Source organism: Camarhynchus parvulus, chromosome 12, assembly GCF_901933205.1.
Source record: "Camarhynchus parvulus chromosome 12, STF_HiC, whole genome shotgun sequence".
NCBI classification, from domain to species: Eukaryota; Metazoa; Chordata; class Aves; order Passeriformes; family Thraupidae; genus Camarhynchus; species Camarhynchus parvulus.
Window position 1 is genome coordinate 11,511,080 of NC_044582.1, and position 25,148 is coordinate 11,536,227.

The window sequence follows — 25,148 nt, forward strand, 5'->3', positions numbered from 1 at the left end:
CAACACATAAAAGTGAATTTTATCCATGTTAGAACTGTCACTGGTGTAAGAGATGCAAACTATCATTTTAATCTTAAAAGCTTTGTGGAGGCAGAATAATAGTAGTCTCTTAACTGCCCTTAAAAGGTTATGTGTTTTGCTCATTTTTAACACTGGAAAACTTGATGCAGTTTTGATGACACTGAACCCTGCTATGGGATAAACTAATCAAGATTCCAAAAGAAGACATCGTTGTTGGATTTTTTTCTATGTTACGCAAAGTACACCAGAGTATTCTGTAGTATATTAATTCTGTTCAAAGACATGAAAATGTTAAATATGAGCAAGAAATAGGTGTAGAAGTCATAAAGTGGAAAAGAAATTCTGTATGTGCAAGATAGAAACTGAAATAATGTATTTGCTCACTAACGGTGTTGATTAAAAAGTATCTGAATCTGTACCTGAGACTGGTTAATCATTTACTGAAAACTGTTACGACCTTGATGAGGTGCTTGTACAGCAAACATATCAAATTACATTTTGAATTTGGTATTTTCTTTTGTGATAAATGACTTTGGTAGTGGAAACTGAACTAATTTGTTTCGGTCTTTCCCACTCTTCAAAACCTTAGAGAACTGGTAGGCATTTGACTGGGTCTCAGGACAAAAGTAGTGAATTTTCCTGTTTCTTTAGGTCCAAATTGGCCAGTTTTGAGTAGTTACTCAGTTAGATGTGTGTGCAATTGCAGGGCAAATTACTGTCCGGAGCAGTTTTGTGTCACCACTGGTAGCCACAGCAGACTCACAAGGAAAAGTTAAGAAAGGGCAAAATGTATGAACATTTTCAGATGCATGAGTTTGTTTAATGAACCTGCATGGATCTGTATTCCCAATCCCTGTTTCCCCTTAAGGTGGGGTAAACTTCTCCCACCCATGGTGTCTTTTGGCAAGTGAGATAAATCCTGCCCTTATTTGCAGGAAGGGTCCCTGCTGTCGTAAATTGCTGAAAGGTTTGAAGAGAAAGTTACTTGAATTCTCAGGTTTGTTATTCAGTGTTTTTGAACCTCTTCAAGCTTGATGTATGAAACACTGTGTCAGTGTTATTTTTATAAGGATTATGTCATATTATAGAAGTTTAGATCTAAATTGTAAAATACATAATAGTCTTGCTTTTAATCCTGAGCTTCTTTTGAGGCTGAGCATTGTCGCCCTGTTAATAGATTTAGCTGAAAGCTATGGATTTAGCCTGATTATTCCTTTCCCCTCCAACCTCTTCTAATTTCCTTTATTAAAAAAAAATCCACAACAATAATTTTGATCTCTGGTATTATTCTCAGTTTTGTGTTTTCATATAGATGTAGGGTGGTTGTAAGTGCTCCAAAGAAGCTGAGCTCTTCTGGCTTTGCTAAGTAATCATTGTTCTCTGTATTCTGGTGGTGCTGAGATACTCAAAAGCTTCTCAGACATGATGGGGTCATTAAGATTTTTGTGGTGAGTGTTTAATAAATCTGGCTCTGTGATGCATGTGCACTGATGGGGTGTAAAGGCTCCTCTAATTCTTAAATATTGAAAGAATGGAATAGAAAGGCTGTATCAGGAAAAATAGAATTACCTGTTGAAGGGAAGAAAGGTGGGAAAACATAAAGCAGTCAGAATAAAATGATGTTGGTTGTTAGAGGTGAAGGAGAACAGAGTGCTTTGGTTTTGTTCTGGGTGAAACTTTACAGGCAGATTTTGTTTTGGTTTTTTTTGAGACTGAAGCAACTCTCAAAGACAGTACGTTGGTTACTGTAAAAGGGGAAAGGTGCTGTTTGCTGAAGGTGATGTCAAAATGGATGTGCACAGTGGAACTCTGGCAGTTCATCCCAGTCCAAAGTCCAAGTGCCTTGTAGAGCTACAGCATGAGCAAGGAGGCAATGGATCCTGCATCTCAGCCTTTTCCAGTTTCAGTGTGTGAGGCAGCCTTGCTCAGGGCTGGATGGCTGCAGGGACTGGGGGAGCACTGCCCTGCCTCGGGCACAGAATGGGTTGGCCAAAACTTCCTTGGCTTTTGATCCACCTTAAGGAGGTGCAGCTGGCCTAAAGTGCTGCAATGCTTGGCAATAATACCAAATAAATGAGGCTGCTAGCTGATGATAGGTTAGAATTGGATAATCTGTGTAGAGGTATATTTTTTCAGAATTAGGTAAAAAAAAAAACCCAACCCAAAACTACTTACCATCCATCCTAGCATGTAATGGCCTTCAGGAATATGATGTTTAATTTTGAATAAAAACGTACTGGCTGGCAAGTAAATGGATGAAAACTTTATACTGGATCATTTTAAAAAGAGATTCATATGGGGTTTGTGTACTAAAAGTATATAATGATTATGCAGTTAATTATTTATATTTGTAATAATAAATACAAATGTGTAATTTTATTTTTCTTTTTTTCCAGCTCCAGTTGTTAACCGATACAACAGAAGAGTATCAGGTATGGTTTCTTTTTAAGAATTCAAAGCATCTGAAATAGTTTTGAAATGTGTATCTGACTAAAGGAAGTATGTTAAATATTACCTTTCTCTTATTGCCTTATGTCTCATAATTCTTGCATTGTTTTTGTTTGAAATAATGAAAATTGTTTCTTAATTCACTGTAGACGCCAATGGTCAACACATTTAGAGTAAGTGAAAACAGAAATATGGGTGCTGCTCCCTTTTTGTACTGTGCAGCTGATATTTATAGTTGTTGAATTAGTGGCTGTTCACTTGTTCTAGAGGCATAGATTATGCTTATTTGTTTATTTGTTTTCTATCTCAATCAATATGAAATGCTTTAATGAGAATCTGTAACTCCCAAAAAATTCCTTTGCAAGTTAATTTTGAAGGGTATCATATGAACAAAATGTTATGTGTTGATGAAAAGGTATTGCATTTTTTTTTTGTTTGAGGTGCAATGTGACTTGCTTTGCATGTGGTACTTTTTTTTGTCTTTAAATATTTTATTAACATTTAGATGGTCTAGAAAGTAATTCTAGAAATTACTTCTAGAAAGTAATAATTCTGATTTAACATCTATATGAAAATACCAATGTATTCAGTGTTTTCTCTCTAGTTTTGAGTTCAAATCTACTCAGTTTGTAATTCATGTGGATAATCTGACATGTTCTTGGGTATGTCAGTTATGGTTGGGGCATTGTTGAGAATACATTTATTTATATACCACGTATATATAAGATAAATATGTGTTTATGTGCAAAATGTTCTTGTACTCATGAAGTTCATTTGCTTTCCTACTGGTTGCTTGGATGTGATTAAAGATGATTGTTTATTTATGCCACTACAAACAAATAACTGAGTATAATGACAATTTTATAACTCTTAAAAATTGACAGTGCTGTAGTTTTGAGATATGATTGCATGAGAAATCTAGGCAGGACAGAATTGTATCTTGGATGGTCGAGTTTGATGCTCTGATAGTAAAGATTGAGAGTCATATTGTAGTATTTGGAGAGGCCTGAGACACTTTCTCTGCTAATTAAACTAATCCATCCTGGAACCTGCTGATGGAGAAAAATCTTAGAAATGAGGAGTGAATACATCTCAGATTTAAATTTAAATAAAGGCTGAGTTATTCCCAAAGTTAAAAAAATGAGCCTTAATCAGAAAGTGTTTGTAATCTTTTTGCCTTTGCAATACTGGAATGCAGTGTTGGTGCTCACACAGTCCTGAGCTGCTCTTAGTTCAAAAACAGGTTCTCTCATTTAGGGGGTCTAAAGGTTAATGTGAACAACTAAAAAGTAAATGTAAAATTGAATTGCTAACTTGTGCAATTAGATTAAGAAGGACTTTAGTTGCTTAATAATGCTCCTGCTTCAGGAAGAGCTAGAAATATTCAGAGTTTACAGTTCATATTAGAATTGTCATGGAGACAAACAATAACAGAATATGTGTATATTAATACTGTGTTAAATACTTTCCAGAATATAAAAAAAATCAATTTTCTCTCTCTGTATATGCTGTATAGGTCATGATCAGTGTGGGATTTGTTAAAATGCAAAGGCAATGCAAACACCACCCATGTGCACACAAAGAGATGCAGTTTTCCTTCTCTTGGCAGGAAAAGCAGAGAAACTGCTGGTTTGGGGTGGGGGTTGTTTGCTGGGGTGGTTTATTCCACTCCATATCTGCTGTTTCTGTCAAGAACTGCATAGGAATGAGACTGGGTACTGAGCTCAGCCCCCTGCCATCATAGGCAGTCACATTTTACAATCCCTTGCAGAAAATCAGTGACTGATTTACTGGGTTTGCTGCTCTGAATTTGGTTTGACTTGTGTTTGATGCATTAGGTTTTCAGCAAGTTTTCATGCTGCAATTTTTGTAAGATAGCTTTTGTCTTTAGAAACCAACAAATAACAGCAAACACCAAACCAGTGTTGTCTTAGTAAAGCACAACAAACCATAGAGAAGCTGGCACATAATTCTTCTTTGTAATTGCATTTTGTGGTCTTCTCTTCAGAAGAGCTTTCTGCGAGTCCATGTTGAACCTTGTCAATCCAACCAATATTTCTGTGTTTCCAGTGCCGTGTGTGTTTGTAAGGGGAGTGAAGAGCAGAGCTTAGTTGGTTGCTGTTATCAACATGTGCATGCACAAAATCATAGATTTACAGAGAATTTAAAAGCTAACAGGGGATGTATTGAGGTAAATTTAAGCAAGCATTGTTCGTTTTAAGGGTTTGGCTGCCTACGGAATTACAGCATTGTCCTCGTTCACTAGGTCAAAAGAAAAATATAATTTTAATTGGAGGGAAAGTCGATAAAGTGATTGTCTACATTACATACAGTTTATTACAGGCTAATAATTGGTCTGGTAAACCATTCAACTACAGATGTGTTCTTGGAGGCTAACAAGTGTTTATTATGCTCCCTTACACATAGCAGTTAGAGGATCTCTTTTTAGTTGTTTTATTAATTTTTTAATATTAAACTTGAAGTGTTTTCTACTGGTTGGTTCTGATTAGTTGCCTACAGATAACAGAATGTCGTGGTTTTACAGGAAGTAGGTTTTCTGGGATAGGCTGTGATCGTGATTCCCTGATGCATTCTTGAAAATTCTAGAGATACATAAACCCATAGAATAAATCTGTTCTAATGATTACTAAATTTTCATTTAGGTGTTTATTTCTGGTTATGAAACATCTAAACTGTTTTGGCAAATACCACCAATGTTGTAAATATTTAGCTGTCATTCTTTAAGACATACTGAAAGTGGACTGTGCAGGAGGGTCATCCTGGAAGAGGGGGATTTATCTAATCATGTTCATGTAATTATTTATAGAAGTGCAGAGTGGTAGTGTTCTCATGAAGAGAAACAGCCTTTTCCACAGAATGCTTGGAGGGAGAAGGAGAAATGAGAGCTCGATGTTCCTCTAGAAATTAATCTAGTGAATAGCTGGCTTGTGTGTGGCATGTTTAGCCATGTAATGTGTTGAGATCCATGGTGTGCACACAAACAGTTGGTCAGCTCTAATTTGTATCTGAGCTTGTGGCTGACTTCATTGAAATAATTCTGTTTGTAAAATCATGAGCTATTTTGGTGGTAGAAACTAAAATGGGAAAGACCAGCTCACTGATTTGAAAACCTCCTAGCTCTAGGGTGCCATGGGCTGTTATGCAATTTCAGTGCTAATTACCCAGCAGAGCAGTTGTCTTGCTGCTGCTCTGAGTTAGCAGAGTCTGAGCCTTCTGCCAGGGAAGCCTGTGTTCCATGGATTGCTGACTGACCCAGCCTTGGATGGAACGGCCTGAATCCCTTATAGATGCCTTCCTCCCAAGAACTGGACTGGATTGAAATTCATACTTGCTTCATTACATTCTCGATCTTCCTCCAAACATAGGGGCTCCTGACAAATTTAATTATGTTGGTCATTTCATTTTCTGTCATGGAAGGCTGCAGAGCCGGCCAGTATCTGTGTCCTTGGCTGGGGACTGACTACACAGTGCAAGGAGGTGGCAGAAATCAGTGATACCTCCTTTCTCAGTTATATCAAAGCTGTTTCAAAACTAGAGGAAGAGAGCATTGATATTTGTCCCACTATAAGAACTGGTACATAACACTGAGGAGAATTTTGCTCCTGGCAGGCATATGAATGAAAAGTTAATTGTGTTTTTGGAAGGAAGAGTGTGACGCCCACTAGAGTCTCTCTTGTGCATAGTTTCTCCTCTTTTAGTTTTAGCATATTTCAGGAAAGTGAAGTTTTTCGATAGGTTTCTGTATTGCCATTTCTAGACACTTTTGATTAATTCCACAAAACACCCACTCTCCAGCAGACTTGCTGATTTCTTCTTGGGATAGGATAATCTGACGAAATGACACCCATACTATACATGTGTCACAAAAAGTTTTCATCTTTTTTCTACAATTATTTCTGTTTATCTGAGTGACCTGGTGTAACAATCTCTCTTTTGCATGTGCCTGTACTCCCTTGTGGGCCTTCCTTTGGCCCCAGTGGAATGAAATTACAGTTTTCACATTCAACAACTGTAAGCAGAATAATTGAGCTATATGATCTGGGCAAGCAATATATAATAGTTATTTCCTTAATAGTAACATGACTGTCAGGATCTGTGCCTGTTTTCATATTAATATAAAAGAGAATCAAATGAACAAGACTTGCCTCATTTGGTCCCTTTGGTGGGGCAGCTTTCAGCAGAGTGGAGTGAGAAGGATCAAATTCTGGGTGCTAAACCCTCCCCTAAGATGGGGCTGCTGAATAAAGGTTTCATGTGTAGAGGTTAATTTGTTGAAATGTTCCTGAATCCCGTGTTCCTGTGTGTAACAAACATGAGCATTGTGTGGAACCCTGACAGTTGCCAATTATCAGTGTCCCCAGCAGATGCTGGGTTTAGAATCAGTACTTTCCACGTTTCTCTTGTCTCTAGCAATCTGATGTGACACTATGGCATGGTGTTGTGGAGTTTTTTAGGTTTGTGTTGATTTTTTGTTGTTTTTTTTTAATAATGTGTAAATCAATATTCCCTGTCAGTTTCTGGCTTTTTCTTTCCTCATCACATCAGCTTCCATGAGAGGCCTTTACTATTGGCTCCTCTAACTCGCTGATTTTTCTCTATTTTGATGGTGGTGGGGACTCTTACTCTGAACTCTTCATTAGTCTGGCTCCTGCCAAAGATGAGCAATCATCTCATAATGTACATATGTTGCTAAAGTCTGATATTCCTCTGTGCTTTTGAGTGCAATACAGCATTTTCTTCACACCCTGGCAAGTTGAGATGTCAGGATATGATAATATTACACATAGTAAATTCCTTTTAGTAGCTTCTAGTGTTTCAAAATGACAGCTTTAACAAAAATCATTTTCTAATAAAGCTGTTCTGTTAATTATTGCCACACAGCATGTTAGTATTTGGTAAGAAAGACTGTTTTGGGACCCTGTTAAATTAGGACATCTAAATGGCAGCAATGAAGCAAGAGGCAATGTTTCTCTTGGGAGGTTGTTTTGAGTATTTCTCTTGCAGAATACTATCTACTACTTCAGTGATAAAAATCTCAGCACTTGAAATCATCAAGGGAGGAAGACTGAGTGATGACTGACTTTCTCTGTGCTGTTCTCTGTGTATTTATCTGATTATCAGAGGTTGACTTGAAAATCATGATCTGGTTTCTTCTCTTGAAGCTATTTAATTAATTTCTATATTGATTATTCACCATCTTACAACACTGATAGCATAATAACATCTGCTGATAGATTTTCAGGCAGGAGATAAATTATAAGAGACTTCAAAAATCCACATTTTTACAAAAGGCACAGTTTTCCTGTATCAACAGCCTGAAGCTTCTGTGGATTTTTGCTAGCCCTAATGACTGCAAAACCTGTATCATAACTACAGTGAAAATAATTCATTTTAAAAAATGTTGATATGAGCAAAAGCCAAGCATGTGGGATGACAGATGAAAGTGGTGATAAATTGTGTGGGTGCTCTCCTGTAAGAAAGTGTCTGAATCATTATTCGTTAAACAAAAAAAGCTTGTTTTCTCTGTTTGCAATATTGGGACTTATTTAAAAATTCCTGGCATGTGATTGACGTTCAGTGAATAATAAAATGCTTATTTTTGGAAATTAATAGTCATGACTTCACAATTACTTGGATTTCACAGTGTTGTGAACAATTCTGCAGGATTTTTTTAGTGGCATAAAGAGAAATACATCACTATGAGCATCTGTACTTAAAATTTAAGTTCGTGCAGTTCCTGGTCAGAAGAAATCTGATCCAGTCTGCTTAATGCACATAAGTGCTACAGTGGAATAGAATAAATTAATCCTTTGTCTTTTTTATTTATTCTTTCTTAATGATAGTTCATGACTAGAGTGTAACATAAGAATTAGAAGTTGTTTGTCCAAAGTCAAATGTTTTAACTGAAATTAGCCCTTAGGAGTTGGGAGCAAAAGTTTAGCTATGCACATTTTAAAGCAAGTAATGCAATATGGATCAGTTTTCCACAAGTATTCAGGTAGCAAAAGGTGCAAGTGATGAATTTCCAATAATTGTTTTACATTAAAGGTCTTTAACAAGCCTACATAAATGTTGGTCCGTATCTTGTATGCATAAATACTTCCGCAAATATCAGCCTTCAGCTGATGATTGAAATAAAATTTAGTTCTCCCTTTGATAGGTTGGAATTTTACTTTTATCTTTTGTGTGATAGTGAATTGGTTTTTTTTGTGTTTTGATTTGTTTTTTGTTTTGAACTCAGGATGGTTTTTAACATGGGAATTAAAGCCCAGATGAAAATATTCCAACATGGTTTGTTGGTCAAACACACAAATCTCAAAATGCCTGTCACAATACAGGCTAAAAAAGAGAGTTTTATGCTTGGTGCAAAACCTGCTGCTGTGATGTATCTTTAGAGTGACCTCAGAGTCAGATGTGATTTACATTTTTCTTGTGAATATATAAGGCTGCACTTCGTCCCTATTTTAATATAGAGTTTTAGACAAAGTCACAGATGTTATGCTCCTATATTGATTAATACACTCAATCAACTTTAGGTTGCTGCAATTTCAGTTTAAATGTGGAATAGGTCAAATAGTCCATCCATGGAGAACAGAAAAGTTTAAACAGACTTGATTTAAATTTGAAAGGATGTACTTTCAGGAACTCTACTTGGTAGTTTTTAACACCAGAACACCTGGTCCAGAGTTGGCTGATCCTGGAGATGAATGAGTGAAGGGGTCACACCTTTGCCATGGCTGGTGCTCGCCAGGGTGTTGGAATTGCTCAGCAGCCCCACAGGAATCGGGGGAGCTGTCAGGCTTTTCTTCAAGAGCTCCAACAGTAGCTTCCCACATTTCCTGCTTTTCCAGTGTGCCAGGAAAGGAAGCAGCAATTTCCAGGCACAGGGACTTGGGGGCTTCCACGTCATTCCTCTGCACACAATCCTTTTGTGTCAAGCCATGCTAATTTTTTATTGTTCCTGGTTTGCTACAGGTAAATAGGTGTTAGTTGTTCTTTTCAGGGTAATATGGTTTTTTAACATATTTGGACATTGTTTAGCAATCTTTGAAAATCATGTAATATAATTGATTTCAGAAGTGCCTTTTAATACTTTGGCATGCTTTGGTTCTCTGTCACAAGAGATGTCAGAAAGAAGTAGCTAAATTGCTAAATGAAATTTTAAGGCAAAAAGTGCTTTACTGCACTTTTCTCAAGATGATTTTAAAAAACTATTTGCCTTCTTGCAGGTTTAGCAGTTCATATGGCAGAATTGCACTTATAAAACCAAAAAAATGCCTTGATCTTTAAACTGAAAGAAAATTTCTTATTTCTATACTAGAAAACCACTTTTCCTGTTTTATTCCTCAGCTAAATTCTCTTTTCTATCTACAGTTTGCAACTGAAAGGCTGTAAGCTACATTCCTTTTTTGGGGGGAAGGTATATTTGAGCCATTTCTTGGAACTTGTGGTGTTCTGATGTAAACTGAAGGGAAAGTGAACATTCTCTGTGCTGTTTTTAACTCAGAGAAAGTATCACTGTTTCAGGCACATGAGCACTATTGGTGCTGAGTTCCTAGTTCTATCTGCCTTGCTTACGTAACACATTTGGAAATGTGTTAAAATTTATGTGATGGGCTAAACCAGGATCATTAAAGCAGAAGGCTTTCTTCTACAATTGTGAATCTATGTGCTCTGAAATAGTAGTAGCATCATGTTTTCCAGGAGACCTTTTTTATGGCTGACTATCTCATCAGTAAGGCTCTCTTAGAAGGCTTGAACAAGGTCAGCAGCATGTTTATCCATTGCAGTCTTCTGATTTCTTGACTTGCAAGAATAAAGCTTGCTCCATTTGAATTTCCCAGGCTTCACCAGATGGAATAATGTATAACTCCAAAATACCCTGCTTCCAGTCTAGCTTTCTATTTAAATTTAGTAAAGGGAGTTGGAAACAGAAGTAGCAAATTGTAAATTACTGTTTTAAGATTGAAAGGGCAGTATTTTGCTTTTGGTAGTTACTGTCAGTGTCAGAGCTGTTTACTCCAATAAGCATCCACATGGAAAACTGTGGGATTTTTGCTAGTTCTCTACCATGATGGAAGGATTTTTGTTGTTTTAATTTTCATGCAGACTCACCTCTTACTGCAAGTCCCAGAGCACACCAGTGTCTGATGGGTTGCTGGGCTCTCTTCTTGTGAGCTGAGACATGGAAGCCCCAAGTGCAGGAGTCCCAGGTGTGGTTTAGGTAGCAGATGATTCTGTGAAATCAGGCAGTATTGTCCCTTGGCTCCTCCAGCTGTACAGGAGAGACCTGCAGAGTGTTTATTTTATCACCAGAGTGCTTTCATCATAGGTCCTCTGGAAACTGTAAATTTTCAATTATCAAAAATTATTGTCTAGGAACTACAGCCCCATGAGTTTGTCATTATTCTCCTGCAGCATGTGGCTTCAGTGAGGTGAAAGAGTATAACCCTCCAATGTGTGAGCATGCAGAATGGAAGGAAAAGCTAAAACATTTGGCATAACTCTACAGAAGGGCATTAAGTAAAAGCTGTGCCTTGATATAACTAAATAGGCAACTATACGAAGCAAATACAGTGATAAACAGCTGTTGGTTTAGTTGAAAAAAAAAAGGCAAATGTCATGTTCATTTGGTTATGCCAGAGAGGTAGGAGAAGTGCTTAGGAGAATTCTGTCTCTAGTCCTACATTGGCACAAGTATTTAATTTTAATTGCTCCTGAGTAGGAGGAGGATTTAAATGAAGATATACAAGCTGAGGATTGTCTTCTGAAGTTTTGATGCAGTTCAGTATTAAGACCCCCAACAAGTTGCCTCTTAGTATGATAGGGACAGTCTTTTCCTACCAGATCCCTGGAGCAGATTCCTGGGTGCTGTGAAGCCTTTGGTCTGTGGTTTGTCTGGTGCTGTGTCCCTGAGCCACTGGACCTGGGGCTTGTTTCCAGGCCAGGTCCTGCAGGCTGCGGAAGGAGTTAAATAAAACAAAAAACCAACCTTGAACAAAGCCTACCTAGGAATTGTAATTAAGTAGGAACACATTGTATCTTGTTAAAAGTGCTTTGTGCTTGTCTTTAAAATCTAGTTGAAGCAGTATTGTCTGCTTGTAATGCTTTCATTATATGTGTGTAAAGATATGAATCTAAAAGAGACTGTGATTATTTACTTTCCGTTTATTATTCTAGTTCTTTCATCATGAAAGTTCTTGTTTGCCCCTAGGGAAATGTAATTTTAAATACTTTGCCAAGTCTTGCTGTAGTAGAAGAAAAAAAAATTAATGGCTATTCTGCTGTAAGGCATTGTCTCAGTTGTTTTACTGTACATATGATGATAAAGCCTTTTAAAGAAACACTTAAATCAGATCTTTATTAATCTGTATGAATGTAATAGGAATATGTGAAAATTGCATTATTCAGAATACATAAAGCAAATGCACTTATGGAAATAGTTGTCAGCCAATTGTCATAATTCTAAAGGGCTTATTATGTTGCCTGTACTTTGGCATCTTGGGAGAAAAGGTGTCTGTGCATGTGAAGTTGGATTTCCTGTGAAGAAAAAAACCCCATTATCATAGAAGGTGGAATTTATAATTGATTGTGCAGTCTGTTCTGAACTTGTTACTGAAGAGTAGTATGAGGTGGGAGTGTGTGACAATGTCACAAGCCATTGTCACCGGAAGTGTTGCATTTCTCTCTTGATGGAAAGAGAACAAGCTGGAGAAGTCTGATTTAGATAATGCTATTGGAAAGTACATAATCATGGTGAGGAAATGGTTATCAGAGATTTCTAAAGGCAAGGTTAGCAAGCATTGTAACACATCATGCACTTCTCTTGGTAAAAGTGTTTATCCAACTGTGAACTAGAGTGGGATTTCTCCGAGCTCTACCTTGGACCTCAGTTTTGCTGCTCTGTTAAATTAATGGCCCTTGAGGAACATAGGTGATGTCCACATCAGAGCTGGGCATTTTCAGGTTTACTCTGGGCTGTAAGCAAGGCTTTGAGTAGAGCCAGGTGAACACTTCAACCTGTTGTGCAGGAGTGGCTTTCTGCAGGGCTAGGTGAAACAGTGCAGGGTTTTAGGGCCTTACGGGCTCCATCAGTGTCTCATAGGCTGGCACAGTGATCTGTGCAGCTTCCCAGCCTGAGCAGCCTGTGGGACCAAGTGTGGAGTGTGCCTGAACCTGTAATCCTGACTGGACAGAGCTGGTTTGGCACAGCCGTGCTGAGTCTGAGTGCCTTTGGAGTTAATCTGTAACACAGAACTCTGCCTGCGAAGAACCTACTTGATTTACTTTCCTTTTAACTTTAAATGACATTTGAAGCTATTACAAGAACTGAAAATCCATTCTTTTCCTTTCCCCCTGAAATGAATCATTTCTAAATATTTCTCCAGTGAAAAAAATTGACACTTGATTTGACATATATGGTCGTGCAAGTGGTTGCATGTTTGAATATTCTGCTTTGGTATTTGACTAAGGGTTGATGGGATGGTTTTTGCTCAGGTCCTGGTTAATTGTAAATCATGTCTCAGTTATACCTCTATGAGAATTAAGAGGGAAGTCAGGAGGTGGTATTCTTGTGGGCTGTCCTGCATCTGGAGATTGCCATGTGACACATAAAGTGACAGACCAGTCTTTTAGGACCCAAGATCTGAGTTTTGGGTTGATGCAATAACGTTGGTTTTAACAAAAAATTTACCCTTGATTTCAGTCAGTTCTCCCTAGTGAATTGAAGACTGAAGTGGCTGATTTTCCTGAACACATTAACTGTTCTTTGAGTTTCAGTGTTGCTTTTCTTTCCAACTGTCATAAATGTGAAAATGGCTCAGGTGGTGCAAATGGTTGCAGGTTCTGTTTCCCACTTGCTGGATCGAGGTACAAATCTGTCGTCTGCTGTGACATGGTGAGATCTTTCACTTGAGAAACAAAGTGCAATTTCTAAACCAAAAAGTTCTGAGCTAACCAGCAACAGAAGTGAGAGGAAACTTGGAGTTGTTTTCCAAGTGTGGAAAATCACATTTAGCTGTGCCAGCAAAGACCTGTGTGTAAGTGCTGTTCAAGCTTCCTAATTCATCTGACTGCATGGTTTTGAAGTGCAGCTCAGCTGTCAGAGGGAATGACAAGCCACTGGCAGTGGTCATCTTTCCAGCTGGCATGGTGCTCCCAGAACAGCCTATGCATCTGTCCTTGAGAGACAGACTCAAAAAATGCTTGAAGCTTTGACAAACTCAAATGCAAAAAACACTGCCTTAAACCTAGTTTAAAATTACTCATCTGAATAAATAACTGGAAAAGTGGTTCTACATGTACTGCTCTGAGTGGATTTTTAGTAATGGGTCTGATAGGATCCACTGGAGGTGATGCATCCTCATAAGTAAGGAAGAGTGAATTGGATTTCACTCTGCAGGTGGGATCCAAAATTGAAAAGAGAGTATGACAGGGCATCTATTTGCTACTTGTTTCAGTAGCAACAGAAATATTAATAATGCATTCACCTTACATAAAACATAGAACTTAAATTTACTTCTTTTGTATGCATTTGAAGGTGTTCAGGCATCAGCCTCTTGGCTGTTATTTTGAAAAAAGCAGAGATCTCTCAGGGACAGGGATGCTGTGCATTTCTCTTGGAGGCTCTATTAACTTGCCAGAGCTAAAAGCTCAACTCTGTTTGCATACAGATTTCTATAGAGCGCAAGGACTTTGATCTTGACAAAACACTTATTTTGCAGAACAATATTATCTTGAGAGTGATTAAAACTTGCATAAACGAAGGTGGTGTTTGTACTGGCAAGCTTGTCTTGCTACTTCTCCCTCTCTCCCCACCCCTGCTTCCCCCTCACCCATCCACTGCTGATGTCATTGCTGCAGCTCCACAGATCTCGGTTGCTTTCAGATGCTGTCACCTGCATAACAAAGCAGCCATGGAGCTCTATCATTTCTGAGCCTTCAGAAGTGTTAACAGATGTTCTTGAAAGCCAAAGAAGGTGCAGCATGAGAGCTGCAGAAGCTAAGAGAGACTAAATGTAGATGGTAGGATAAAAGCCTGAATTTCTTTTTATCTCAAAGCTCCATAAAATTGAAAACTGTTTTTTTTTTATGTTCCAAAGCTATTTGAACTATGTATGGGTGGATTTGGAAGGAAGCTTGGTCTGCATGGTGTGAGCTGATAGAGCTGTAGATGTGTCACACTGCTGTGCAACTTCCACTGATGGATTCTTGCTTAGCACTTGCTCAAGGGCAGAGTTGTGCTGAAAATCTCAGCTAGGCAAGGTGTGATTTCAGAAGTCACTTCAAATTATATCAAGATATGGGTGAGCTTTAGGTTGCACATTCAGAAAACCTCTCCCCCCGTGGGTGCTAGAGCAGGTTAGCAGAGAGATGTGCCATCTTTGCCCTGGGAGGTTTCCAGGTCAGCCCCAATGTAGCCCAGAATTCCAAATAGCTCCTCTTGGAGGGGTAGGTTGGACTAGATGATCTTCAGAGAGAAATCCCTTTAAAATGAATCTGAAAACCAACACTTTCCAGGAGAATCTTGTGCAAACAAGCTTGCCTCAGAGTGTGTTTTGTTGGGACACTTTAATACTTAATATGTGAATTCAGTCACAAATAATGGGTCAAGGGTGTTTTCACTCTGTCATGATGAAAGATCAGATGTTTTTTCATTAGGACTGGCTGTACTGTAATGCACAATGAATAACCTTCAGGAGTCCTGAAATTCCCTGGATTTCTGACAGCGGTTGGCAGAGTTTAGGGTAGTTATGGGGGTCCTTTACAGCCAGAAGAATAGCAAAGCAGCACAGATAACATGAAATATTTTGCAGGTAAGACTGACACACAGGTCATATGTTCAACAGTACAGACTTCCCCACGTGATTTACCAATTAACAGTAGTGAAAATAAAAATTGGACATACTGCACCATAAAACATGGGATGGGTTTGATGTAATGCTGCTTTGTCTTTTCATTAGTCACGTTTTAAAGTAATTGGAAAATACTGTTGGTTGTTATGAGTAGGCTGAAAAGCTTTCTGTTGGCTTTCCAGAGTATCACAATGTTAATTAAGCTGGAGAATTTTGTGTCTCTCCCCTGTTTAAAGCATACCACAACAGAAATGTTACATTAAATGTTGCAGCTCTGCCTGCAGTAAATAGAGTCGTGTCAATCAGAGCTGCCCAAGGTTGGAGTCAAAATGTCTGGCCTACTCTTCTGCATGGAAAAAGAAATCCCAGCAGGAGGTTGAAGAATGGGAAGTATAATGGGAAAGCATGCTATGTGACAGCATGGGAAGAAGTGGTATTTTGCCCTGTTTTGATTGTATTTCTGTGGTGCCCATTCATGGGTATTACAGAAGAGATTTCCATATGTAAGGGAAGGGCACTAAGTCCTAGTCTGTATCCTTGGTGGGCTTTGGGAGCTGCTTTCACCCTTACTGGATAAGATGAAATAGGGGAAATCTACATTTGCAAACCTTAGCCAAAGCCATTTCATACTGAAATTACAGATGACTGTGTTGCTTTGATGAGTGTTTTAAGATAAGGTTTTGCTCTGATGTTCTAGTTTTAGCTGTGGCAATAAAACTTGTTTTCCCAAGGAAATCTTGAAGAAAATTTCCTGAATTCTGAAGCATTCTTAGCAATAGCTTCCCCTGCAGCTGAAGTGGGAACAAAATCAAATTTGCAGCTGAATATTAAAATTTGAATGATAGAATGGTCTACTTGTACAGTGATCACTGAATTCATAGATATGTGACCATTTATAGTATGTGATATTTTGCTTAATAGAGAATTGGACTCCAGTTTGGAGTTATGTGATTCACTGGTTTTAAAAAATGAAGAGAGTTAATTATCTCCAGTTTCACCATACTGTTTAAACCACGGAGCCTTTCTTCTTAGTAACTGTTCCTTATTTGAAAATCCAAAGCTTTCACAATAGACTTTGATCTTTTCTAAAATGGAAGGAGGAGGAAGCTTTCACACCAAAATGCTAATAATGTTCTCTCTGTTAGTGCCTTTGTATTGCATATTAAGTGGATCAGCCTATCAGTCCAAATTCTGTAGCTTTGTGGGCATCTACCTTCCTATAAACCAGTCATCTTTGGACTCTGGCATGGACTATACTTTTTTTTCAGCTGGGGAAGAATGCTGTTTATCCTTTGTTGAGTGTCTGCCCTAAGTGTGGGTGGCTCTGTTAAACTAAAAGTGTGTGTGTGGTAGGTGCACTGTCAATAAACTGTTTCTGTATTGTTAAATGGATTTATTGTATGAGCAGTACTTACTCCCTAAATGCCTGATGTCTCATGATTATATGATTACATTTTTACATTGTGGTTTGGGAAATGGAATGCCTGTTGTTGTATTTGAGTCTCCTCGTTCTCTCCAGGAAAAAAAAGAATTAAAATCCAATTTCCTAGGAGAGACTTGTATCTTTTAGTTAGGGAGAAAAAAATACTAAATAAAAAAAATCAAGACACACAACCCCAAACTTATCTTTCCTCATAAATTGTGCTAGAGTTTTGCATTTTTATTGTCCTGTTGAGTGCACAATGACAGGGTCAATAGATGTGTGCATTTTCAAATTATTTACAAGTTGCTGAATTCTAGACATTCTGGATTTTTATTTATACTTTCTCACTCCATTCAGCAGTTAGATGTCATTGCAGTGAGCTTCTGGGCATTCTGCCAAGTCTTCACTATTGTCGGGATGCTGGATAAAGTACAAAGGAAAATGCTTGTCTATGTTTCCTTGTAAAATTTTATAAGTAATGTATTACCTCAGAAGTGAGACCACCCTTATTAAAGTAAGAGCACAGCTAGATGAAAACAGGACTGACTGTCAGCACAGGTGGTTATAACGTGCAGAATCACTTCCACCTGCAAGAACTGTAAATATCCATGAATTAATAAGAAAATCTGAGCTAGAGCTGTGGGCTTTTGGTGGCCAAAGTGTCTGTGTTTAGTATTGTAAGACTGTGTGTAAATGCCAAGATAACTGAAGATAAGCCTTTTCTGAAGAATTAAAACTGAACAAAAAGGGTTTGAAATTTCAGCAGCTCTGCATTATTGCTTCTCTTTCAGTTGATCCTGTAGGTATAATGACATGTTTGGCAGAGCCTTGTCCCAGTGCTCTAGTGTGCAGTTTTCCACAACTGTTCTCATAATTTTAAAAAAAATCACTCTGTAAATTTTAGAGTTGTTTTTGTATCATCAGTTGACATTAATTTGGTTAAAATGTAGTAAGATAGAGGAACCTGTGGGGGATGGGACTAAATACTATTTTTCCCTAGACTGTATTATGGTGAAGCTGATTGTTAAGTTCCCAGGTTAATTTCTGTGAAAACATGATTTCTCTGTATCAAAGAAACTCCCAAAATATAGATACTCACTTCCCAATCAGAGTTGAGGTGGAGTGAGTGCCTCATCCTTCCCTGTGCTCCTTTTTCTCCGTGTTTTGCTCTGTACATGGCACTGCAAAGAACAAAGCAGTGGAGCAGCAGTGTTTTTCTCCTGCATTTTAGAGAAGATGCTTGTAAATGAATCTGAATGGAGATTGTTATGCTTTGATACCAGTTGAAAGGAAATCTGTGTCCATGCTTGAGTACTTGCTAGGCAAGATTATTTAGTAAGTCACAGAATTTTTACATGAGAGTCTGAGAACAGCCATGCTGTACCTACTCAGAGAGCAGACGGGGTTTGAGCCTCTGACACTATAATGACAAAATGAAAAGTGATTCTGTTTTTCCTGTAGGAAAATAGAAGAAAAGTATTTAAACTGATTTGTTGGCTGTTCTCATGTAATTACTTCTTTTTACTTACCTCCTCTCTCTTTTTCTTCCCAGTTTGTGCTGAGGCTTTCAATCCAGATGAAGAGGAAGAAGATACAGAACAAAGGGTAAGAGTGAGGGAATCACTGCATGCATGGGTCTCTCTCCAGACTGACAGGCAGATGTACATTGCCTTTTCTTACCACTTGTGCTTTTCCTGCTGGGTGTGGTGTGGTGACACTGGCAAAGTGACATTGCTTTGAAATTCAGAGCCACTTTGTCTCATGGACTTTTTTAGTCACTACAGCTTTAATACAATTTTACTTCAAAGGCTTTGAGAGCTGTGCTTAACTCTAACATCTTTAAGATTTTTGCTATTTTCCTTTCTTAATTCTCTTAAAGGCTTGTCGAGGCAATTCCTAGATCATCGATGCTGTTAAGAAGAATTAGTTAAGCTTTACCACAGCTGTTTCTTCATGGGTGCTTAAAATTCCTCACATGCTTTTTACTGTCTTGTCAGAGCAGTTCTGCCTGGGTAGGAGAAATGCTTGGTTGAAATATTTTAAGTCTGTGGACACCTGTTTTTTCTCTTGTTCTTGAAAGTTGGGAATTTCTAGGAATTTCAAATCCAGATACTGTAATTGTATTTCTTCAGAGATGGGTTTATGTGAGCAAATCTTGTAGCCTGGTTGGTGAGAATCAGTGTTTTCTCCCTGGACTTCTGGTGTTCCTTTCCACATTCCATTGCAAGGATGCTTACACTTCTGCAAAGAAAATCTAAGTCTAATATAATTTCTCTTAAAAAAGAAGAGATACTTAATAAATATACTTCGTTAATAATTTTTACGTGCTATAAAAAGAAAAAACGACTGTGAGTGTGTCAGGTTATTCAACTGTTTGTAAACTTGGACACATTTATTCCATCAAAAGTCTTAGTTTTCTTGGCTGATGGTTCAATATTCTGTTTTCTTTTAAAACAAGGATCTGAGACTATTTAGCTTTGGAAAAGAACTTTTTAGAAATGCCTACTGATAATAACTGGTTTTTGGAATCCTTGTTATTCCAGAAATAAGTAATGTTAATGTGGTGCATGTCAGGTAATTAATTTTCTAATATATTTTCATGATTAGCCCCTAACAAGAACATATATGAACATTTTTGTGATACAGTGAGTATTGGTTCCTTTAACCTGATGTTTATAAATGGAAGGAAGTAACAAAATACCTCAAACAAAAAAGCTTTTATTTAAGTAATTTTGTTAGAAAAAAACCATGCTTATTCAATAACTTCTTATTGGATGGATGTATCATATAGGATGTAAACTGCCTGTGTGCCAGCAGTAGTTACACTGGGACTAATATAGCCAGAGTTCAGGAAGAAAACGGTTCATTTCTTCCCCTATTTGATATGTTCAAGCTTTGGCTGTGGCTGTGTTAGAAGGGAAGGGAATGGAATGAAAAAGGCCTCCTCTTCTTTCTTGTCTTTCTTCACTGTTATTTTTCATATGTTAATTGTCATCATAGTATTTTTCCTACGTGTCTTTCATTCTGTCTTGCATTGTATGTTTATATATAAATACTGTTTATGCAGACACAAAAGAGGACTGTATACTTTTGACACTTAAATTGTGCTCTGCTTTTTCATGCTGTAATCATATTTCTTTGTTGTCATGACTGTTCTGTTCTACTTTGTTTTAAAGGTAGTTCATCCAAAAACTGATGAACAGCGATGCAGGCTGCAGGAAGCATGTAAAGATATCCTGCTCTTCAAAAACCTAGATCAGGTAATAGCATTTCAAGGAAGTCTTTAATGGAGTTTATTTTTTGTTATGTACAGTTAATATGATCTAAAAGCCCAGACACAGTTTTTAAAGACAAGAAAACAGAATTCTGTTTAAAAGATAAGGAATATTTTTAGCGTAGTGGTGCCAAGAGATGCTGCAGTGATAATTGCCAACTTCAGGAGTGCAGTAAATATTTCAAGTGTATCAGCAGCGTGAAGACTGGCTTGTGTGTTGATGAAGAGTATTTTTAGAAACTCAGCTGTGATCTACATCTTCAACTTTGAACATCTGGTCATTGAAAATGCAGTGAAAGTATATTGTTTATGGGCTTGGGAGTAGCAAAGATAGTAAAGCAGGTCAGCATCAAGGCAAGGCATTTATATGGTGTCATCTTTCTTGGCTTTCACAGTTTCCCTGGCTGTACTGCTTGGAAAAAAATGAAGTTTAGTCATGGCTCAACAGGGAAATCCAGCTGGAGCCTGTTGTGCAGACCAGCAATATTCCATTTTCTGTGTGGGCTCCACATCTGTACCTGTCCTGTCTCATCTGGGGCTAGAATTGCAGCTGCTCTAAGACAACAGACTATCCAGGGAAATAAGTCTGTGGAGAGTCTTGTTCAGTATAGTCCTGATCATGAGTGGGGCTCTTAGATGATGATAGTACAGATAATCTACTAATTAATAGATATAGTAAATAGAATAGAATAGATCATGGTGCCATTTCTGGACATACATACAATGAAATACATGTACTGTTGATATGAATTGATATTGATATATATGATATATTGATATAACTGATATTGGTATTGATATATATGAATTTATATGAATTGATATGAATGTGTCCATTGCAGTGAAGCTGTGTCAGATTATACCAAAGGTTAGGTGTGTGCTTTGGCACTGAAATGTGAAAATTGGGCCATTTGGACATAAATTTGAGATAATGGCTCTTCTATGCCTGTGTCTGGTTGTCTGCATTATTGAACTTATATTAATAAGCTGGAAAGGAGTGAGCTGCTAGTGGAAATCAACATGTAATATGAGTATTACTTGTATTTTTGTACAGTAAAGTGTACAAAAGTGTGGTGCATGTTCCAGTTCACTATCTGGACCAAATGAAATGAACTCACCCTTGTCCAGCGGTAACACTAAGGTGTGTTTTCTGATAGTTGGTTTTTACCCCCACTCCTGCTTGTTTTTTAGGAGCAGCTGTCTCAGGTCCTTGATGCCATGTTTGAGAGGAAGGTGAAACCTCAGGAACATGTGATTGACCAAGGGGATGATGGAGATAACTTCTATGTCGTTGAGCGGTAAGCAGCTGTGCCTGTGAAATGCAGAGGATGTTTCTTTTCAGCTTCTTAGAAATGGCAAGGAATGTTTACTACAGGACAGTTTCTAAAGGAAAAAGATTTGTCCAGTTTAGATTTTGTGCCTATCAGCATAAGCACAGCTTAAAACCAGCCATATTACATGTTGTCTCTAGACCAGGTTAAATTTTTTTCTGAAGGAGGGGGAAAAGCAGCAGAAGTAGCTCTGTGGTAAGGGGAAGGGGTAGGACATTATTTTCAGGAAGGAGAATATAGGAAATAAAAATCCATAGTAGTGGCTACCATGGAAAAACCTGGACTTTATTAAATTAGTTTTGATGACTGACTTCAGAGAGAGTTGGGGTTGCTCTGCCTCTGTTGGTTGTGATTTGTATTTGCAGAGTTTAAGGTGCCATTTTGGAATTTCTTCTATCAAGAAAATTCACATCATAATTTTGGGGATCATATATATGTGTAACAGGCATATAATACATACATGTGTGCATGGACATTTTAAGTATCTTTTACCCTTTTGGAAAAAAATCTAGCTAATGTTACTTTGAATAATCATATCCAAAGAGTAATTAAGAACATGGATTTATTTCCTTCTGCAAAACTGTAATGTTAAGCAGAATATTACTGAGTGATTTATAAATGTCTGTTGGAACATGATCTTAGCAAACTGCTTTTTTGATGCGCTGTTATCTTTTTTATCACTGAAATAATGGCACCATTAATATTGCATTAAATGCTTTCAGAGGAGTTCTTCAAGACAGATTGTTGCCTTTTGAATTGCAAAAGAATTTCTAGGTTAGAAATTGTTTGTTTGAAACGCTTCTTGTTCGTTTTAAGGACATTCCCCTTTCTGGTTAGTGAAATTACAAAACATAGGGCTGCATCAAACATATTCCAACCATATCCCTGTCCTCTGCTATACCACCCCATGTGTCCCAGTTCTGCACTCTGTTTTCCTCAACTGCTCTCCCTCAATCCAGTCCCATGTCTTTGGCTAGGCAGGCTGAGTTCTTTCTCTTGCCACATTCAGCACAGAGATCAGGTTGTTACAGATAAGAGCAAGGTACTGCAGATCAGAGCTTGTGGGAGCCAGAGCCACCAGCCCTGCAGAGATGAGATCTGTGCAGAACAGTGGTTCCTGATTTTGAGGAACCTTAAACTCAGTTTGGGAGCCTCTCAGAAATGTTAGATACCATCAGCCTGTTTTGATTTGTTTCTGTGCAAGGCTCTTACTCTGTTGGTTATTAAAAGCTTTCTGCTATGAGTTTTAACCTAAAGTGAAGAAGTGAAATGGAATCTTAACTTAGACACTCAGGTAAATGCTTTTGTGGTCACTGTTCTACTGATGCAGTGTTACTCCACAACAGGTTTTTTCTGGCAATAGATAGTTGTATTGGAAGTTTCCAGGCTTTTAGGTTTTTGTTCTGTTTTGTTCCTAAATTAAAAGTATGTGGCAGAAAGGTTGTACAGTGAAGGAGATTAAATTGGTGTTGTCCAGTGACACCATGGCAGCCTTTGCTGTGAGCAGTAGCTGGGCTGCAACTCTTTCGTTGGCTGTTTGGTTATTAGGAATAACTGCTGCAGTTAGGGAGAAAGGACTGAAAATTCCTTTCCAGTCTTCCTCCACCTCCCACACACTTAATTTTTCATGCAAAAGGATAGCAGAGTCCTGGTCCTTATGGAAAACCACAATGTTTCCACTTGTGTGCAAGTGCAAGTTTGGAGGACTCCAGCTCTTCCATGAGTAGGCATGTCTTATTACTCCCAAGTGATTAATGCCTAAATATTCCTGAGAATTAATTTCTTTCTGTCTAAATGAGCAGTGACTTTGTGTTCTGGCACAGGCCTTTTTTTCCCTAAAGCCTTCTGCTTGCAGTACTTCCTCACCAGGTGTCTGAGTGTCTTTCACCATGCACAGAGGGGCAGCAGGCAGGGGAGGCACAGCCTGAGGGTGCAGCAGGAGTTCAGTGCCCTGTGCAAGAGGGGAGAGCTCAGAGGGATTTATTTATTGCATGGCTGAACGTGGGACACTCATTGCTGCTGAGGAGGCACCTGTAGGGTCTGTGCTGATTGAGCAGTCATCACTCAGGAGGGGCAGCCTCTGCTGCCTCTTGGCACACACTGATCCACGATCTTGCTGAGCTGCCCTCTTCTGCTTTTTTGCCTTTTTTTATGCCTGAGGGTTTTATATTTTTTCATGTCAGTACTTTTCACTTGAGTCCTTGGGCTCGTAATGATTACCTTCTCAACAATTACACTTGGGTCTGTTTTTATTCTTCTTATCTTGCAGGGCTTTAGTTCATGGACTCTCTCACAGCTCAGCAACAGTTTTCTCAATAAAGCTGAGCCAAGGTCACCCAGTGTTGCATCACCAGATTAGTCCTTGGGCCAGAGACAGCTGAATGCTTGACTGAAGGTTGTTATGTAGCTATAGTTATTTGGAAATAAATGGCACTAGTAAATCACTTCCAGGCTGAAGGATGGAAGAAGTTGTTGCTGCTTTTGCTTAAGGTGTTCACATCTGCCTCTTCCAGACCAAAAAAAACAACTCTGAAGATTGTTGCCTCTGGTGCCTCTCAGAGAATCAAATAGATATCAGACATTAAAGAATTAGTGACACTTTCCATCAACAGTAATCCTTTTCTGGTTTACTTTTAATATGCTGCTGTTTTCTTACTCTCCTAGGTGTGAGTAAGCAGTAGAGTATAAGGCGTCTGGTAGGATTGTTGTGCAGTCTCATGTGCCTTCCTTCCTCACCTAGTACCATTTCTGGTCATTCATTTGCTTTTTTTACTTACGTGCCTAGTGATTTTGTGGGATATAATACCATTTTTGGTATTTTATAATACCATTTACCATTTTCTGTTCAGAGATCCTGCCTAGATATCAGTGGACTTAGAGCATCTTGGGGTTATGATGTACACATACCCTGAAGCTGGAGTTGAGACAAACCCATAGTAGCAGCTGAGCAGTTGGATTGAGCGTGTCCCAAAGGTCCTGCAGCAATGCTGGCACTGAGAAAATGGGTAGAGATGGATCTGAGTCACTCTAGAGGCCTCACTGGGTAACACACGTGCTGTGAAATGTCACTGTTAAAGATGATGAAAATGCTTCTTACCTTGGACAGAACAAAGTATTGTTCAGAACACAAAATATTGACAGAACACAAAATATTGTGCAGAGGAAACCAAGTAGATCCTGCCCATGTCTATCAGGAGTGAAATGCTTTACTAAGAGACAATTATTGTGAAAATAGTATAGCTAGAAATGCTTTAGTAGGAGACAATTATTGTGAAAATAGTGTAGATAGAAGCAGCCGAGAATCGGGCAGTTGGAAAGCTCAAAGAGTTCCATCTCACACAGCAATAAAAGGACTATTTGTATAATGGCAAAAAGCTGTTCTCAAGGTTTGTACTGGGATGTTGTCTAATAAAAAGTGTTTGTTCTGTTGTTTTCCAGAGGATTGTATGATATTGTTGTAGCAAAAGACAACCAGTCTCGCTGTGTGGGCCGCTACGATAACCACGGCAGTTTTGGGGAGCTGGCACTGATGTACAACACTCCTAGAGCTGCCACCATTGTTGCCACAACAGAAGGAGCCCTTTGGGGACTGGTAAGGAAAGGAAGTTGCTCTCATATCATAATATTTTAAGCAGTACCTCACCATGTCCAGAGCTCCTCTTGATATGGCTCCTCTGCTCATAGGTATTTTATCAGGACCTGTTATCTCATCTCCTGGCTTGACAGATCCATTGTGCAGATCTTTTTGGCTGACTTTCTGGAACAACTTGTCTATA

General features: G+C 38.4%; 1 protein-coding gene across 1 annotated transcript in view; it reads left to right on the forward strand.

Moving 5' to 3' along the window:
• Positions 1–25,148, forward strand: part of PRKAR2A (protein kinase cAMP-dependent type II regulatory subunit alpha) — a 59,174-nt gene that overhangs the window by 21,914 nt on the left and 12,112 nt on the right. Inside the window, exons 2-6 of the mRNA XM_030956477.1 lie at positions 2,418–2,453; positions 18,320–18,372; positions 19,944–20,027; positions 21,233–21,339; positions 24,811–24,964. Of these exons, the coding sequence (XP_030812337.1) occupies positions 2,418–2,453; positions 18,320–18,372; positions 19,944–20,027; positions 21,233–21,339; positions 24,811–24,964 (434 nt within the window). The remainder of the gene's footprint in view (positions 1–2,417; positions 2,454–18,319; positions 18,373–19,943; positions 20,028–21,232; positions 21,340–24,810; positions 24,965–25,148) is intronic.